Source organism: Gobio gobio (genome assembly GCF_949357685.1).
Source record: "Gobio gobio genome assembly, chromosome: 21".
Taxonomy (NCBI): domain Eukaryota; kingdom Metazoa; phylum Chordata; class Actinopteri; order Cypriniformes; family Gobionidae; genus Gobio; species Gobio gobio.
The window spans coordinates 16,242,045-16,260,090 of NC_137117.1; the positions used below are offsets into that span (position 1 = coordinate 16,242,045).

Sequence of the window (18,046 nt, forward strand, 5' to 3'; positions counted from 1 at the left end):
CGTTTGGTCCTTACAGAGATGCCCTGAGTCTGAATTTCATGTTCTTTCTTTTTTTATAGCATGATTTCTGAATATATGTAGTATAACAAGCATGCCTTTCAAGTGTGTGTGTTTGTATGTGTGTATGTACAGGTAAGCATTCCTGCATTTCATCATGATACATGAGATTCAGAAAATCGTCCAGATGCATTTGTGTCCTGAATTATCGTCTAGGCCGATGAGATCAAATCCCGCGCTGACACGTTTTTTAATTTGACTCGAGTGCTGCATAACTTCTGCCTGAGCGCTCTAAGTGAAACCGGTCCAGTATGACATCATGTGCATGATGCAGAGACTTGAAGGTAATGGACATGTGGGTGTTTCTGTTTGGAAATGGGCTCCCTGACAGGAGTTGAACCCTACAAGCTGCAAACTTTGGCACAGACACACCATTCAGTTGGCAGCGAATCATATGACGCAATGAAAGCCGATACGTAATGGCATTCCCCTAAAAACACGGATCATTTGATGGGCGATACCCAGCCACTGAACTGATTATCAATGACATCTAACGCTGAGCCAAAGTGCCCAAGAACCCAACCAAGCAGCTGGATAAAGACTCAGCAGAGGTCTGCCAGTTATAGCAATCCGATTATCTTTCTGTAAGTCTGCCCAGGAAAGCTATCCAAACAAAACATAACTAAGAAAATAGAATACAGGACAAAAAATATATGAAGGTATATATAGATATGTATGGGCTTATTCATAAAATGTAAAGAGAACAAATTATCTCAAGGCTGAAAAAGTCAAAATGATATTTGAAAGCATCCTCATCAACAACAACAACTACAACAGAACAAAGGATGAGCTTTTTCAGTTTTCATCCTGTATTTTCTTTTGAAAGAGCTTGTTTTGAACCCGTTGAAAGTCAGCTGTTAATGGTATAAGTCCATTTGGCTTCTCATTTTCAAAGCAAACAAACAAGTTTTATAAAAGCGGCAGTTATTTAGTCTGAAAAGCCAGTTGTTTTGTCTTTCGCCTTCCCTCTCGTTCTGCGGGAGAGGTCCTGAGAAGAGGTTTTTTATGCGAGTTTCCTCAAATCGACTCACTGATGTCTCTCATCGTTGACCGAGTGGCCTGAGTTAGGAGTGTCTGTACAGGTAAGGCTCTGCGTTTGCCCTGGAAAAAGAAAGCTTCCTCATTGAGCTCTTCCTCCGTGGCTCTTTCTGGACACATCCACGTTGGGTTCCTGGCCGCCCCAGGCCTCTCCGTCACTGTCTGTACCCCTCTCCTCCTCCCTATCGTCGTCGTCGTCGTCGTCGTCCTCCTCCTCCGGTGAAGGCTCGCTGCCGTTCTCTGTGGCCCAGCTGTCGTCCTCGTCCTCCTGCTCTTTCTTCATAGTGAGCAGGGCGGGTGGAGGAGCGGGTGGTTCGGGCTCTGGCTTCTTCTCTGGGGACTCGGTCTGATCCTCGAAGGCCTCTGGGTTTTCCAGCATCTCTCGGATGAGAGGAGGCATGGGCCCTGGGATCTCCATCTTCAGAGTTATGGCCCTTTCAGCTCCTGTTGTACACAAACAGTTCATGTCAAGATGGTGTCATCTTCATAATAATGAGAAATAAGGTACAGAGTGCAAAGAGTGAAAGCTTATTCAACAAAGCTTATTCCCCTTAAGGTGCAAAAACGACTTTTTTCCCCTACAATGGAAGTTGATTTTTAATGTTTGCTCTATGATATTTACATATTTGTCCTAAAGAAATTAATACATTTATTCAGCAAGGATGCATTTAATTGATAAAAAGTGACAGTAAAGACATTTATAATCCTACAAATGATTTCACATAAATGCCGTTCTCTAGAAATGTACACACAAATATTAAGCAGCACAGCTATTTTCAACATTGATAATAATAAGAAATGTTTCTTGAGCACCAAATAAGCTTATTAGAATAGAAAAGACTGGAGTAATGATGCTGAAAATTCAGCTTTGCATCACAGGAATTAATTACATTTGAAAATATATTCAAATAGAATCAGTTACCGGTATTTGAAATTGTAATATATTTTACTGTGTTTTTTTGGTTACCAAAAAAAAAAATGTTGGACTGTTGAACGATAATGTACATATTATGTATATTGGATACTATTTTACTTCATTGTTCGATTCCATGAGAGTGACAATCTGTTACTTTCAGCAGTGTATTTACCATTAAACCATGAGTAATCTCTTATCTGTGTTGTATTTTGCATTGAATCAAGTCAAATCTTGTATTGGTTGTTTTTTGCATTGAAGCATGTGAATGAGTATGACAAAGTGAATTTTGTTTACGTTTAAGTATGCAAACTTTTCTCAGAGAAATTTGCATTGCCCTACCATTGGGGTGCAAAATCAGTCAATATTGTTGCTCTTGGTTAGGCCGTAAGTTCACTACTTAGTTTAAAAAGAAACCATTGATTTACATCTTGCAAATCAACCAGAATAGTAATGCTATGGAGTTTTCCGTCTATTTTATAGCTAGTGAACTGACCCTTGGTGCTGATGCCACGTAGATCAGTGATCTTCATCAACATCCGAGGGAACATGTAGGGTTTGTTGGGTCGGCGGCGGCGTGCATAGATCTTCAGAGCCTCCAGCAGGGGCTCCTGCAGACGATCTACACGCTCAGGCTCCTCAAGATCCATGCGGTCTACAGAGAAAGAGGTTAATATCAGTATAGTAGGTCCATGATACATTTTATTTTGGTGGTTAAAACTGAATACTAACTAAATTGATGTTATAATGAGTACACTTTTCCTGTTGCTTCAACTAGATGGCATCAGTGTTGCAACAAAATTGCATTGTGTAATACCTCCACAAATTAGGCAGATGGCGCTGAGGAGGCCGGTCTCCGTATCATCCATCTCAAGGGGCAGAAGCTGACCGGCGAAGGCAAACACCAGGTCAGTGAGCGGGCCGAAGCCAGCATTATGCATCTGAGTCCGGTTGAGGGTCAGTCCATCTGAAAAGGTCATTGTGTCCTGCTCCGGTGTGTATCGTGTACAGATTCGCAGCATCTACAAGAGACAGACATATTTATATATATATATGAGCTAAAGAAATATGTGAATGTGATATTGGAGATGCATGGTTTACATCAAGATGAGTTTCTTAAAGTAGGGTACACATACTAGAATGTCCAAGCAAGCTGATTTAAGGAGGGTGATCTGATCTGCGATGGTGAGGGTGGTGAAGCCCGGAAGGCGTTTGGCAAATTCCACAATTTTAATGATGCACTTGGTTGAAAGCTCACTGAATTTGTCCCATAGGCCCAGGTCCAGCTGAACCCGGTGGTCTGAGCTTGAGTTCTGATGAAGAGAAAAAGATAGAGGAGGTAAATACCGTATATGTATTCATGAATATCACCATGGAATCAAAATGGACGCTTCGTATTTTTTATGGAATACTGTAGTACTTATAGTCATTTTTATTTTAATTTATTCATGTGCCCTTGAAATCTTTCATCAGAATAACATCCCCTCCCTCTTGCAGCAACATCTGTTCTCTTCTCTGCTCTAATGGCGTGTTTACTGTTGTAAGGGCGGGACAACCTGTCACTCACATGAGATCGACCAGTAGCAATCCACAACCATCTAATCAATTCCCAATATACAAAATCAAGTCCCATCCTACATTTTGTCTTGTTCAGAAAGCCATTACACTCAGATATGTGACAATAAGAAATTAAAGACTATCTCAACTTCTGTTTCATGTCAACTTTAATCAAAAATGTATCATATACTGAATCATCCTCATGTCATTCCAATCCCATATGACTCTTTCTTCCATGGAACACAAAGAGAAATTTGGCAGAATGCACAAAAAAAAGTTAATTTCCATTTGTTCCTCACACTTTAGAACTTTAGAATACAGCACATGAGTTATATGGCCCACTTTTATGATTCTATTCTTTTTTTTGTCATTTTGGAGCTTGATGGCCCCAGTGCTCATTTACTTTCATTATATTGAAAAGACTGTCCAGGAATTCCTTCAGAAAGAAATTCACAGAAAAAGTTTGGAACAACATAAGGTTGAGTAAATGACAATATTTATCTTTTGGGTGCACTGTTCCTTTAAATGATGTTTTCAATAATGGAACGCGCTACATCTGACATGGTCAGTTTACACCGCTATAAATAAATTCCACATTCCATTGCTGACAGATTCGCTCATTTTCAGAAAACACTCACTGTGGTGTATTTTCCCAGCTGGCCGAGTGAAGGGAAGGTCTCTTGATGTGCTTTGCTCACTTTGTTGACCAGCTCCTCCAGTTCCCCACTCAGCTCGTAGCTCTCCGGCGGAACGACCTCATCCTTCACGTCCTTCTTCTTCTTATTTCGATCATTGCGCACAGCTGAAAGTCACAAAGAAAGGCTTAATAACTTCTACAGTGAGTCAGGTTCACTCACAAACTGCCAAACTATGATCTTACTACTTGGATGTGTAACCTAGTGAAACTTTACAAAGTTATGTGCCAGAAAAAAACATCAGATGATTTTGGGTTTAATTCCTCAGATGTCTAACCAGGCACGATGCAACAAATTGCTTAATATACAATTATGAGGAGCAGGATTTTAGACTTAGTTTTGCTGAGTAGCTGGTTAGCAAAACCAAGTGACCAAAAAAACAAGTGTCTTGTTGGTTGACTCAAATGAAAACGTGTCCGAGTCACATTTCACCCCAAAAATAAAATAAAAGCATATTGCATTTTTATTCTATATTCTATTATGCCTCTCATGATTGATTTTTTTTTTTTAATACTGTACAATGACTATTTTAAATTATGTATTTAAATCATAAATTAACTCGACAAATACCACCATGACATACAGTTGTGGTCAGAATTATTGGTATCCTTGGTATATTTGAACAAAGAAGCCTGTGTTAATTCTTTTAAACTTTCATTTAAAAAAGCACAAAAATCTAAATCTAACCTTTCATTGAAGTAAAACCATTTAAAATAGATAAAAAATTATTTAATGAAATAAATAATAATTTATTTCATTATTCTCATAATGAAATAAATGTTTTTCTCAAGTACACATTGTCCACAATCATTGGCACCCTTTTATTTAATTCCTTTTGCAACCCCCTTTTGCCAAGATAATCTTGATAAGAGTCTTCTCCTATAATGCCTCATGAGTTTGGAGAACATCTGACAAGAGATCAGAGACCATTCCTCCATACAGAATCTCTCCAGATCCTTCAGATTCCCAGATCCATGTTGGTGCTTCTTCTCTTCAGTTCACCCCACTCATTTTCTTTAGGGTTCAGGTCAGAGGACTTGGATTGTAATGGCAGAAAATAAATTTTTTGCTCAGTGACACATTTTTGTGTTGATTTTGATGTTTGGATTGGATCATTGTAGCAGAGGCCATCAGTTTTATTTCATTTTTTTATCTGTTGGTATTTGATAGAGTCCATGATGCAAGGTATCTGAACAAAATGTCCAAGACCTCCGGCAAAAACAATCCAGTTAACCATGGGCATGAGGTACTTTTTATCCCTGCGTGCACCAAAGCCATGTGGGTTTTCTGCCAAAAAGGGCTTTTTTTGTTTCATCTGACCATTGAAGCCGGTCCCGTTTGAAGTTCCAGTCGTGTCTGACAACTGAATATGCTGGAGTTTGTTTTTGAATGAGAGTAGGGGATTTTTCTTGAAACCCTCCTAAACAACTTGTGGTGATGTAAGTGCTGGTTGATTATTTTTATTATTCGTTTTTTTTTAGGCTTTTTGACCCTGAGACTCAACTGATCTCCGCAATTCTCCATCTGTGATCCTTGGAGAGTCTTTGTCCACTCAAACTCTCCTCCTCACCGTGCATTAGGACTATATAGACACACGTCCTCCTCCAGGCAGATTCGTAATATCTTTAGTTGATTGGAACTTCTTAATTATTGCCCTGATGGTGGAAATGGGAATGTTCAAAGCTTTAGCTAATTTCTTACAGCCACTCTCTATTTTGTAAAGCTCAGCAATCTTTTGCTGCACATCAGAAATATATTCTTTGGTTTTAATCATTCTGATGGATGATTAAGGGAATTTGGCCTTTGTGTTACTTCATTTGTATTCCTGTGAAACAGGAAGTCGTGGCTGAATAATTCCATGTTCCTACTAGCCACCCTGGTGTGTAAAAAATATTCATAAATATGAATGTAATCATACTTCAGAGATATTTTACTCTAGGGGTAGAATTTCTAGGGGTACCAATAATTGTGGCCATTGTGTATTAAAGAAAAAAATTTGATTTTCCCCCACTTAATTTTTTTTAACTTCAATAAAAGCTTAGATTTCTGTGAGGATAAACAATACCGATTTATTTTCACAGCCTTCTTTGATCATATTACTAGGGGTGCCAATGAGTCTGGCCACAACTGCAAATAACAAACATATAAAATATTTACTTGATTTATTGTCATAAAATGCCACTAAATATAGGCTCATGTATTTATAAAAAATACTTTCATTGTATACAATTTATTTAAAATATAATTTAGTTTTCTCTATTGATTTTGAGGTGATGTTCTGGACAGGTTTTGTAAGAGTCATCTTGTCACCTGTTAGAACAAACTCAGTTTAACTTAGATTGTCTTTATCACTCCTTGTGTTATCGCATCTCTCCTGATTAGGATGCCGAATCCTAAACTTGAGCACTAATACGGAAACTGACCTCAGATCGGACACTGTGGGTGTTTTGGTGAGTTTGACCCAAGGGAGACCAGCCCTGCCAACCCTAAACCCCCTCCCCTCTTTCTCTTGCACCCCCCTCCCCCCTCCCTTTCTTTCCTTCCTCTCAGGATATCCAGTAATAGCAAAAGCACAATGTGATCCCGGCCCCTACACACATCCCATACATATAAACGCACACATACATGTCCCAGTGGACACATAGAGGGCCAATGTGCCACTCTCCCTGTGACATCATCGCCGTGACCCTGGCAAAAGAACAAACACATGCCCCAGACTCGCACTTTCAACCTCGGGCTATTGTCTTTGTTACAACACAAATCTGTTAGTGCCAAGTAATAAAGTGACTAGAGGAAAGGCTACCAAAGAAATCACACCTACCGTTGATGGATTGATGTGGGTGAAATTGCAGACATGAAACCCATTTGTGAAGTGAACATTTATACTGAGCTCTAACCTTTATAACCAGTTTTATTGGTTTGTGTTTGAACTTCTATTTGTCTTTTGTGTCCTCAAATGTCTCGCCTGGCAGTTTCCAGTCGTCCAGAGTGTGTTTATGCCGGTGTTCCCGGTCTCAAGTCTCACGACTCTAAATTTGTCTGTGTGTATCTGGGTTGTGTGTCTGTTTCACAGCTTCTAGCCTATATCAGCATGTCCATGTCTGTCTCCTCTCCCATCTCTATATTTGTGTTTGTGTATGTGGGTCTTGGCCGAAGACCAATAAGCTCACGTGCCTGGCAGAGGCCCGAACCCTCACCTTCCTTGGACATGCCAACCTCGAAGCACTTCTGCAGCCGGCAGTACTGGCAACGGTTGCGTGTGACCTTGTTTATCTGGCAGTTCTTGTCACGGTGGCAGGTGTACACCATGTTCTTCTGAATACTCCGACGGAAGAAACCCTACGACAGACATCCAAGAGAGAGAGAGAGAGAGAGAGAGAGAGAGAGTTAGTAGGTCAGCTAAGAGTAGGTCAACCACCTTTCCCCTCATATCATTTCTCTTATACAAGCTGTCAGTATATTGTTATATAAGTTGCTGATCCAGAACTGTTTTGCTTTTGACGTAATATTGTTTATGTTATATAAATGGTCAAAAATAATATAATGATAATGATAAAACGGCTCTTATACCTGTGACCACACATAAAAAAATAATTGAACATTGGTATTATGCCAAAATGTATCATTACTTGCTGCAAACAGCTAACCATTGGGTTAATCAAACTAACTGGGCCTGTTCGTACAGAAAGTGTTATTGCTACTGTTAAATAGTTTTTGCATGTAAATATGCGAGAGGTTATATTTTTATGAAATATATTTGCATTCATTATATTTATATTAAATATAGGTTTATTTCAGTGTTTTTAAGATGTCATGTCAAGTCAAAAGTCTTTCAACTTTTAACAAAAATAGGTCTTAAGAAACTTTTTTGAACACATTATTTTATTACATTTAAAAGCAATAAGCTGTTTGAAGCCTTCACCATAGTTTACCACAATGGCAATTGGTACAACACATACTGTATCATTTAAACATAGTAAAATTACTCTATTGCATTGCCTCTCATTGCTTTAATATACTGTACACAATACATCAGATTACATCACATTACTGTTCACATTATGCTGATGCTGCACAACCTTTTGACATTTTGTATGTTTTCATGAACATTTTTGCTCCTTGCACTACAAGTTCCTCAATCAGTCTTAGTTTCCTGCTGCTGACAAGTGTGAAAATACTTTTAGTATTCAAGTATTTTTATTGTACGAGAGCTAAACCTCCATGCTTCTCTGTATTTTTCACATGTTTGCCAAACATCAAGTCAAAGTGTCTAACAGACTCATGAAAAACATGAGATTCACCAGGCCACGGGCGATGGGAGTTCTGCTGTTTACCTTGCAACCCTCGCAAGAACTGACACCATAGTGGTACCCAGAAGACTTGTCCTGGCAGACGAAGCAGGGCTTGTAAACACGAGGCGGAGGTGGTGGAGAAGGGGAGCTGGGCACCATCTCCTCCGAACTGGTGCTCTGGGTCTCCACCGCTGAAGAGAGATCAACAGGAAAGAAAAGAAAACATCAGACGCTTCACTTAATCACATCACTTCACACTATTTACACAACACAGGAGGATTTAATGAGAGGGAGATATTAAACGCCACATGGAGAGAAGAAAAGATTCTCCCGTGAACCTTTTAAACCGTATCCGATTTCAAAGACCCACGAGTGCTTTGAAAACCATCATGATTCCTCGCTAAACCTTCTTCATGATGCCCCCGAGCAGAAACGCACAAGGCGCTACCCATCGCTGCATTTTAAATCTGTTATTGTATGAGAAGCATCTGCCAACTGGGTAAAAGTCAAATCTAGTTAACATGTCTGTCGAATGCATCTCCCTCAAGTTCCGCCCCCCTACCCCCAGCCCACCCCGTCCTTAGGGGGTCAGGATTTTAGGGGATTAGGCTGTGGTGATTGACACTGGAAAGAAAAGAAAACACAAACAGTTTAACACTAGCCGACAGATAAGCGGAGCCGATAAGACAGGTAGCTCATCTCTGTCACATAGCCTGCCCTGGGGGCAAAACTCCACCCTGCACTTGGGGTCTTGCACGCGGGACGGTCGACTGACGTGGGACGGGTGTCCCATGTCACACTAATCCTGATGTCAATCCTAACTGAAAGTCATTACTTTTGAGATATCACAGCAGATCAAACCCTAAAAGATTTTTACAAGAAGAACAAACTTGAACTGAATTGACCTGGATGTCTTCTGTAGAGTTGCTTTATAGCTGAATCAAATTAGTTTCATAATTGACGAATTTTGAGGCAGTTTGCATCGTTGATTCTGTTATTTTCCTATGTATTACTGTGAAGTAGCTTTTTTAACAATCTGTATAGTGTAAAGCGCTTTATCAAAAATAAAGGTAACTTTTTTTACATGTTCACATGCTAAAGCATTTCTTTTAGTCAGCTTTTACCCTTGGTCAGTTAAAATTCGAACCCCCAACCCTCACCCTTGCCATCTTTTGACACACAAACCCTATTTTTCTCTTGTTTCCCGGCCCTAAATTCCTCAGTGCAGTCCTGCTAGGTTTTAATAGAGGCCCCTGCTCGTAAGCTAGGCCTATAAAGGTGGTCTCATGGCTGGACTGGAGGCCCCAGCCCGGCTGGCGGGGTCTTTATTAAGACTCAGACACCTCAGGCAGCCATTCACACCACCAGCTGTAGCCTGAGCTAGTAAAAAAAAAAAAGGCCCAATCATAAAAATAAAAATAAAAAAACAGGGAGGCTCTAAACTTCTAACTTTTATTGCCCCACCTTCTTCAGCCACCTTCAATGGAAAGCCTAAACTTAACCTACAACCCCTCCCTCTCCGTCCCACCACAGGGTTCAGCAAAAACCACCAGCTTGGCTTTTTACAAGAGTTTGGAGACTTCAAAAGAAGAAAAGGGGGCATAAAAAGAGGAATTTGATAGAAAACAGAAAAAGGGACGAGGGTGGAGGGGGTGAATGAGGAGAGGCGAATAGTCCCATTTAAGGTCGAGCTCACATACAGTAGGGCCCTCTGTTCATGGCCATGGTTACAAACAAATCACTTCTTCTTCAAGTGAGAATGAAAAATACAGAAACTGTCTGAGTATATGATGTATATACAAAAAAAGCTAATTGCATTTGAACTAGCAATGTGCATGACATTTGTTTCCAAGCTATTGTGCAATGTCAAGGTAGTTATTTTTTACCGCTCTATTTTAAAGTACGCTAGAGGAAAGTTATCAGACTAAGAGCTAGTTTAGTTGCTCAATGATTTTTAGGAACACTAACTAGCGCATTACTATACAAAAAGGCTATCAAACACAATAGGTCACATTAAAGTTATAATTCCTGTATAAACCCCAAACATGTATGCTATCACAACACGTATGTGTTTTGAATACTAAGCATATGCTATGAAGTAAATGTTGCACAGCAGGATCAATGTTCTCCCCTGAACCTGGCGTCAACTCATTTGTTTATATAGCAATACTGGCAATATGCTGGTAATGACAAGCGCCTAAAAGGACCGCAAACTGCATGTGGCGTGAAGAAACGGCTACTGATTGACACCGTCTGAGAGTAAAAAGAATGGGAGGGGGACAAAAATCCATCAGGATCTCTCAACAACCCGAGACGGTTCCTGCCGTAAAAACCCCGGTCGCTTTCCCTCCCTCTAACACCTCTTCCCAAATATCAGTCAACACTTCTCCCGGGGTGCACAATGGGATGGGTTCTTGTGTCAGCCCGGAGGCCCTCTCTGCGTCCCCTCCGCTAAGCTCTCCTCTGTTTGGGAAACAAAGCGCTCTGAAATGAGAGGCCTCCTTATCAGCTCTCCAGCCAGGGACTCGATTTGCATCACAATGCGAAGGCAGAGGGCGGATGGCTGCTGAAGGAGAGACAGGTAGAAGCCGACTGCAGTTATCAGTAGACGCTGTTCATTTCCTGCCTGGTATTGTGTTTCTGTCCTGAACTGGTCTCTCTGTATCCTCTGTACACAAATATTCCAGGTGGACCGTCCTATGCTAATCCCAGTGTCAAACTAGACAAAGTGCTCCAGTGGTAGGGAAACAGCCATATCTACAAGCAGAAACACACAATATATCCCGAACGCACACACACACACACACACACACACACACACACACACACACACACACACACACACACACACACACACACACACACACACACACACACACACACACACACACACACACACAATGATCCTATGCTGGGAAAATATGTACACACACAAAACAGGGGTAAATATTCAAATATTTATATTAATAAACATGTATTTGTATTATAAAAAGTATACATTTATTAACTGAAAAATAACATAAGTAAATAATTAAAATTATAACAGTATATTTATGTAAAACGTTTAACTCTTAAATGAATAAAATTAAATAATTAACACAAATATAAATGACATCTATATTTAGGTACACAAAAAAAATCTCTTACGATCTATTTTTAAGATCTAGTCAATACCCACAATGCTATGTACATGCATACATCCTATAAACATTTCATTGTTGCCGAAAAAAAGTAGTCTAGGTTCAAATCCATTTCCTGAAAAACTGACTTCGGTCACAATAAACAACTACTGCAAACAAATCAGGCCACATGGGTAACAGGAAGCGAGCTGTGACCTTGCGTTTCTTTATTTTGGTTTACTCTAAAAGTCTAACAATCACACGAATACTAAAAGCACAAAATAACAAGTGTCAGCCTCATGTGTTTTATGTGTTGCAACACTACTTTTAGCTGAGCAGCATATGACGCATTGGCCGCGGAACAACTATTCTTTCACAATAGAAGAGCAGATTTTGAGTACGTGACTGTGGGTGTGATTGAATCTTCAGTGAAGCACTGTTCCCAAATCTAGTCTTGGCATGTGAGCGTGTGTGTGTTCAGTTCTGCATGGGCACTCGTCCAAAGACTGTCTCTAAAGACTCCCATTTGATTTGCAAATATAGTTCTCTGCGTCTCAATTCCTCTTAAGTATTTCAGCGTGTTGGGCGTGTATTTGCGTGTCGCTCGCTTTGCATTTCTCAGAACATAATCCTGCTTCCCTCCACTGAAAGCTCCATGATTTTGCTTCGCCTCAAATTACAACCCCATTCCGCCGAGTTGGGTGGACAGACTTCTTTGTTGTGCGTGCAGCCAGAGTGGCAGACGGGCCACAGATTGGCCAGGTTTTTTGGAGCGGTGTGATTGATAGACTGACTGGCAGGGCCCCCTCTCTCCGAGCGGTGCCTGATGGGCAAGGACACACAGCCCCTCCTGGCTGCCAACTTCCTGATGAGGGGAACCGACCATGGTTCTTTCTCTGTTACTGTGTCTCATTGCCCACGGCTTCCTGCCATCACCCAGATCCTCCTCACATGCTGTTGTCATCGTACCACCTTATACTACACAACCCCATTTCCTTCCTCTCTACTGCATCACTGTTTCTTTCCGCTGGATGTATTCTCACTGATTGCAGGCTTTATCTTACCGCAAGCTGTTTTTCGACATTTCTAAATTCACATAATGCAGTGAGAGTAAAAATGTTGACGGATTGAGAGAAAGAGACATTAAAACAAAGAATTGAACTAATTCCAGATCCTATTTTGACATATACTCAGCAAATACATTTTTTTATAAATAAAAATGCAATACTAATAGCTAATGGAATATGTCTTAAACACAAAAAAAATTATAATAAAATAAAATAAATAAAATAAAATAAAATGTTATAAAATAAAATGTTATAAAATAAAATAAAATGTAATTAAATTAAATTAAATTAAACTTTTTGAAGTACTGAGAGAAACAATTGTTTAAACAAATATATAAACAATTTCCAGGTACTATTTTGTCAATTACTTGGTAAATTTCAAAATAATACATTTACTGACTAAACCAAATTTAATGATAATGGAAAAATAATGATTTTGAGAGCAAAAAAACCCTCAGTAATCAAAAGAACTAAAAAAGAAAAGACACTTTTGATGTACTGAGAGAAACAATCATTCAAACAAAGATATGAAAATTTCCAGACACTATTATTCAATTTACATAGTAAACAAACTAAAAAAAAAACACCAAAAAAATCCATAATCTCATTTATCGACAAAATAAAAAAAACTAAATTCTGACCGATGCCAATAAGCAATTGGTTTCATATGAATTAAATTTTAAAATAAATATATAAAAACTTTAATCTAAGGGTTTACCTAGATTTCAAAACCTTTAAAAATGATGTCTGTGCACCACAGAGGCAGTACAAAAGAAGTGTTCGTTATGGAGCTGAGAGGTGTGTGTGCTTTTATTAAAGGTGCAGAGCAGTAGCAGTTGCTGTCAACAGCTGTCTGCGAGCTCATTACCTGATCTCCCCCTCCTCTCCTCCCTTTTTCTACGTTACCCCCTCTATCCTTCCCTCTCATGTGCTCCATCCAAGGCCTGTAAAAAAGGAGGAGTCCTTCCTGTTGCAGTAAGGCCCTTTCTGAAAGGAAGCCCTGTGATAAAACTGGGCTGCCATCCAAGAGATGGCTCAGAGGGAAAGACAGAAAAAGAGAGACAGGAAGATTTACATACACCCCAGACTGGACAAGACTGAAGGAATTTACACCCTCATGTCATAACCAGCACACAGGCATGAATACATACGTGAAGACATACACATGCAGTTGACATTCTCAGTCATAGAGTCGGGCAGGATTAGGCCAGCGCCATCACACAAGGTGAGCAAAAGGGCAGCAGGTATGAGCAGCCTTGGTTCACTCAAAAATGAACAGTCTGTCATCATTTACTCACCATCAAGTCATTCCAAAACGGGCATGACTAGAATAACAAGAGTCAGTCAATAGGGACTCCATTGGCTTTCAGTGTATGGATTGTGTTCTGTAGAATAAAAAAAAATGCTTGGAACGACATAAGAAAAAGATTTTTGGTTGAACTATCCCTTTAAACTTAAACTACCCTCAATGTGCATTCAATGCTGACTTCCTACATGGCAACATCTCATAGATCCCATTTAAGACATGTCTAGATGAAGGTGAGCCAGCATTTGGCCTGAATGACCCCTGAATGAGTGGCGCTAGCACATCAATGGACTCAGAGAATCAATCGCCCACACTTGAGTCCTTCCTGGATTACAGGCAATCAGACACCCTTTCAACTACGGCTTACACAGATAGTGGTCTCTCCATTACCAAAGACGTCTTTTTTTCTGGTCTGGTAACCAGAAGTTTGCTGGTTTAAGCCTCACAAACTCCATCGATCTTCCATTTGGATCCATCATGCCCTTGAGCAAGTAATTTAACCTTGGGTTGCTCCAGGGGCTTGTCTCTATAATAAATGTAATTTGCCATATGTAAGCTGCTCTAGATAAAAGCGTCCACTAAAAGACTAATTAATTAAAAATAAAAGTTTCAATTAGAATCAAAAAGGTTTTTATAGCCCAAAGCCATAGGGAATCCTCCATAAAGACCTTTTTAATTCCCCAGTTCTTTAGAAAGCCATCTATTCTGTTTTTTTTTTTTTTTCTTCAAAGAAACTAGAACTTTTTTAATCTCTAAAGAACCATACAGCCAAAGCAACAGAACAAATTAAGAGGGTTTTTTTTTTTGACTAGTTCTAAGCACAGCCTATTTAGTAAACCATTTAAGGGACTTTTGTCCTATTCCTCTAGTAGGACTCCATCCAAACGGACAGTGAGGGGTAATCAGCGCACAAAGACCGAGGATGAAGGCCTGATTCAGAGGAGACAGATTTCTGGTACAGACATCCAAATTTGCAACTCCACTGAATCTCCAGCACCCCTACCAAGCTTCATCTGTGCTGTCAACCCCTGAGTGAGAGTGTCTCCTCTAATTCCTCTCCACTCCAATGGCTGGATGCATCCTCCATGGACACAGCCATTGATCAAGCCAACAGGCAGAGACAGCCTCATCTAACCATTATCTTTGATCTTCTGGTCCTTGCAGACTTCCTCTTGCCATCTGTCTGTGCTCACCTGCTTTAAGATGGGCAACTTAGCTTGAGTCACAGCCTGAAGTGTCTCTCGGCTCAGAACTGGGGCAAAGGAGCTCCTTGTTTGGCCCTTATTGCTTCCTTCCCCAAAACAATAGAAACCACAAAAGTAGAAGCAGCCAAACTACGAAGACTGACGCCTTAATACTGCTAAATTAAGTATTGGAGTAAACTGCAGATGTTTTGAAATTGCTTGGGTCGCAACAAATTGTCCTGATCCCTAATTAGCAAGCAACTTGTGTAGTAATTGCATAAGCTCAATACTAAATTCTGCTTTGCATAAGGAGTGGGCCCAACAGAGTTGTGGCTTCCTGCTGTCTACATGATTTGCGGTCTATGCTCATAGTAGCTGAGGGTTTCTTGTGTATAAATACTGGCTCTTTCACTATCAGTCCAACAGCCTGGCACACTTCTGTTCTTTCAAAGGGCGAGTCTGTGAGAAACTTCTGCTTTGACTATAGGGGAAATTATAATATGATGTGTGCTTACGCGAGTGGAATTTTTCACTTTAGTGTGGCAGCACGCCTTCAGTGACTGCCCAAGATGTCAGGGTGTGGATGGGCACACTTCGTGGAAACTGCCAATTGCGAAGTTTCAGAGTAATACTGCTTGCGGTTTGATGTCCTCTCGAAACCCCGGAGAGCAACAGACAGATCTCAGCCGTAGCCGTGAAGGAAGTCACCTTGAGAGACAAATCCGACCCCATATTTGACTAAAGCACAATACGCTTATTATTTAGAGCCAACACAACTTTTAAAAATGGTGCATAGACCAGTCGAGCCATGCATAGACATCCTCCGCCAGACAGACGGTGTCGTTCCTGCTCATACTAAACACTGTGCTGAGTCTTCAGACAGCAGATGATCGTTTAAAAAGATGAATGTGTGGGGGTAAAGTACAGATGGTCTGCCCTAACAAGCATCCTTGAGCTCTTGTATCCATTTATCTTTTATGGGTGATTTAGGATAGCCTCTCACCTCCATCTGCATGTACATGTAAAAAATATACTCAAATACAAAAAAGTCAAATACATGTATGTTTTTATATTAATTTGTATATATCTGAAAGACATTGTGGCTATTTATATAATTGTTGAGTGAGGTGAGTTTACCAAACGACTTGTCTTTATTAAGACATGTATAGTGAGGCTGATTTTGCATCATGTCCACTACATCTCCAATGGGGCGCTCACATACGATGCAGTCTTATGTTCAAAAACAGCTAGATTTTGACTAGGGGTTTTGAAACCTGTTTTTACTGTTTGACGCAGTGTCTAGTGGCCACAGAAGTCATCCTGACAGAAACAGTTTTAAAATTTATATTCAAAAGGCGGTGAATTGGTTATTGAAGAGGTGCTTTGATGGCAGTGCTTTGAAGGGGATGAATTTAAAAGGGTAGCTTCTTTCATTGAGTTTTACCCTACTGACAGTTTCAGAATGCTAAACCACAACACGCTAAAATCTCAGAGGTGTCTTAATTCCCCTTTAAAGCATTGCAGCTAAAAAAATAACAAAAAGTCTAGATAAACTAGTCAGTTACTGAATGACTAGCTGACAATCCTTGCCCATCCCTAGACCCATCGTACAACAGGATGTTTTTGTGACAAAGCTACAAGAGTACATGAAACCCCTGATAACATCAGTCTGAAAGTATTGTTATCGCTTTGTAGGTTTGACAACAATGTGCAGATTTTCCAAGTATCAAAAAGCATTGAGAAAACGTTAAACAATGAAACAAGACACAACACCAGAATCAATGTCTCCTGAGAAGCATCACCTTATCAACAGTGCTGCTAGACCCTCAACCTGATTCTCATTTTAGATAAAACCAACGATTGACTGACTGGGAGATTCTACGGCCTAGCTGCAGAGAAACATAGTGGGGGTATATTTCGGCTCACATTTTCACATAACAGTGAGCCCTAGTAACGACGGAGCCAAGCCGTCAGTCAACAACACACTGGTAACAGAACTTCTCTCCTCACACTGAGCTCACACATGGTTTCAGACTGACAAAGATCCTGCCAACGCCTCGCCCCCAGAGAGAAACTGCCAACCAGGCACTGGAGCACTCAGTAAACATCCACTAAATCATCGGACAAAAGAGAGGTGATGGCCAAACTATGACAGCCATTGAGCCTCACCCAGAGTTTTCAATCCCATGATGCCTGGCCTTGTTTGTGTCTCTCAGAGACCCATGAAAGTGAAGAGGAAAGATTAGCTAATTAGCAATGCTTCCTGAATAGAACGTGGGACAAATTTGGACCGCGCAATGGAGTGGCTTGGCCGTCAAGGTGGTACTGAAATCTACAACAAGGTGTTGAACTCACCCTAATTGTTTGAACCAAACAGATCCATGAGCATGTTTTGGTTCGATCAATTACACTCTCTCAACGTTTCACATAAGGTCTAAAATTCATCCCTCAAGCAGCGCAAAACAGTCATTGTTGCTGTTCTACGAGAGGCGGAACTCTCTTATTTACAGTTCCTTGACCCTGCCGGGATATTATAAACTGCCCTTACAGCAGTAAATGGATTCCAGCGGCACACTGTGGAATCTCAGCGGCCGCGTCAGGCCTCCTCTCTTGGGTTTGCCTTCGACTCCCTCTTAGACAGGGTTCAACGGCCATCCACACACAGCTACTGCGCCACCTTTAAATCATCCAAATACACCATAACACCTTATGCATAATTGATAGATGCTGACATACAAGATAGAAGCACAAAATGACAGTACAAACACTGTGGGTCTTATGAGATTCGACATTTGAAAACTCAGGGGCGCGTTGGATA

At 40.4% G+C, this 18,046-nt stretch overlaps 1 protein-coding gene across 3 annotated transcripts in view; it reads right to left on the reverse strand.

The window, feature by feature from the left end:
- The window catches only part of rarga (retinoic acid receptor gamma a), a 54,427-nt gene that overhangs the window by 657 nt on the left and 35,724 nt on the right, over positions 1–18,046 (reverse strand). For all 3 annotated transcript variants that reach the window (XM_079802138.1, XM_079802139.1, XM_079802140.1), the window contains 7 exons: positions 8,595–8,743; positions 7,458–7,599; positions 4,204–4,367; positions 3,145–3,321; positions 2,826–3,030; positions 2,505–2,663; positions 1–1,539 (listed from right to left, as the gene is read on the reverse strand). The exon at positions 1–1,539 is cut by the window's left edge and continues 657 nt beyond it. In XM_079802138.1, coding sequence (XP_079658264.1) covers positions 1,178–1,539; positions 2,505–2,663; positions 2,826–3,030; positions 3,145–3,321; positions 4,204–4,367; positions 7,458–7,599; positions 8,595–8,743 — 1,358 coding nt within the window. In that variant the 3' untranslated portion in view covers positions 1–1,177. The remainder of the gene's footprint in view (positions 1,540–2,504; positions 2,664–2,825; positions 3,031–3,144; positions 3,322–4,203; positions 4,368–7,457; positions 7,600–8,594; positions 8,744–18,046) is intronic.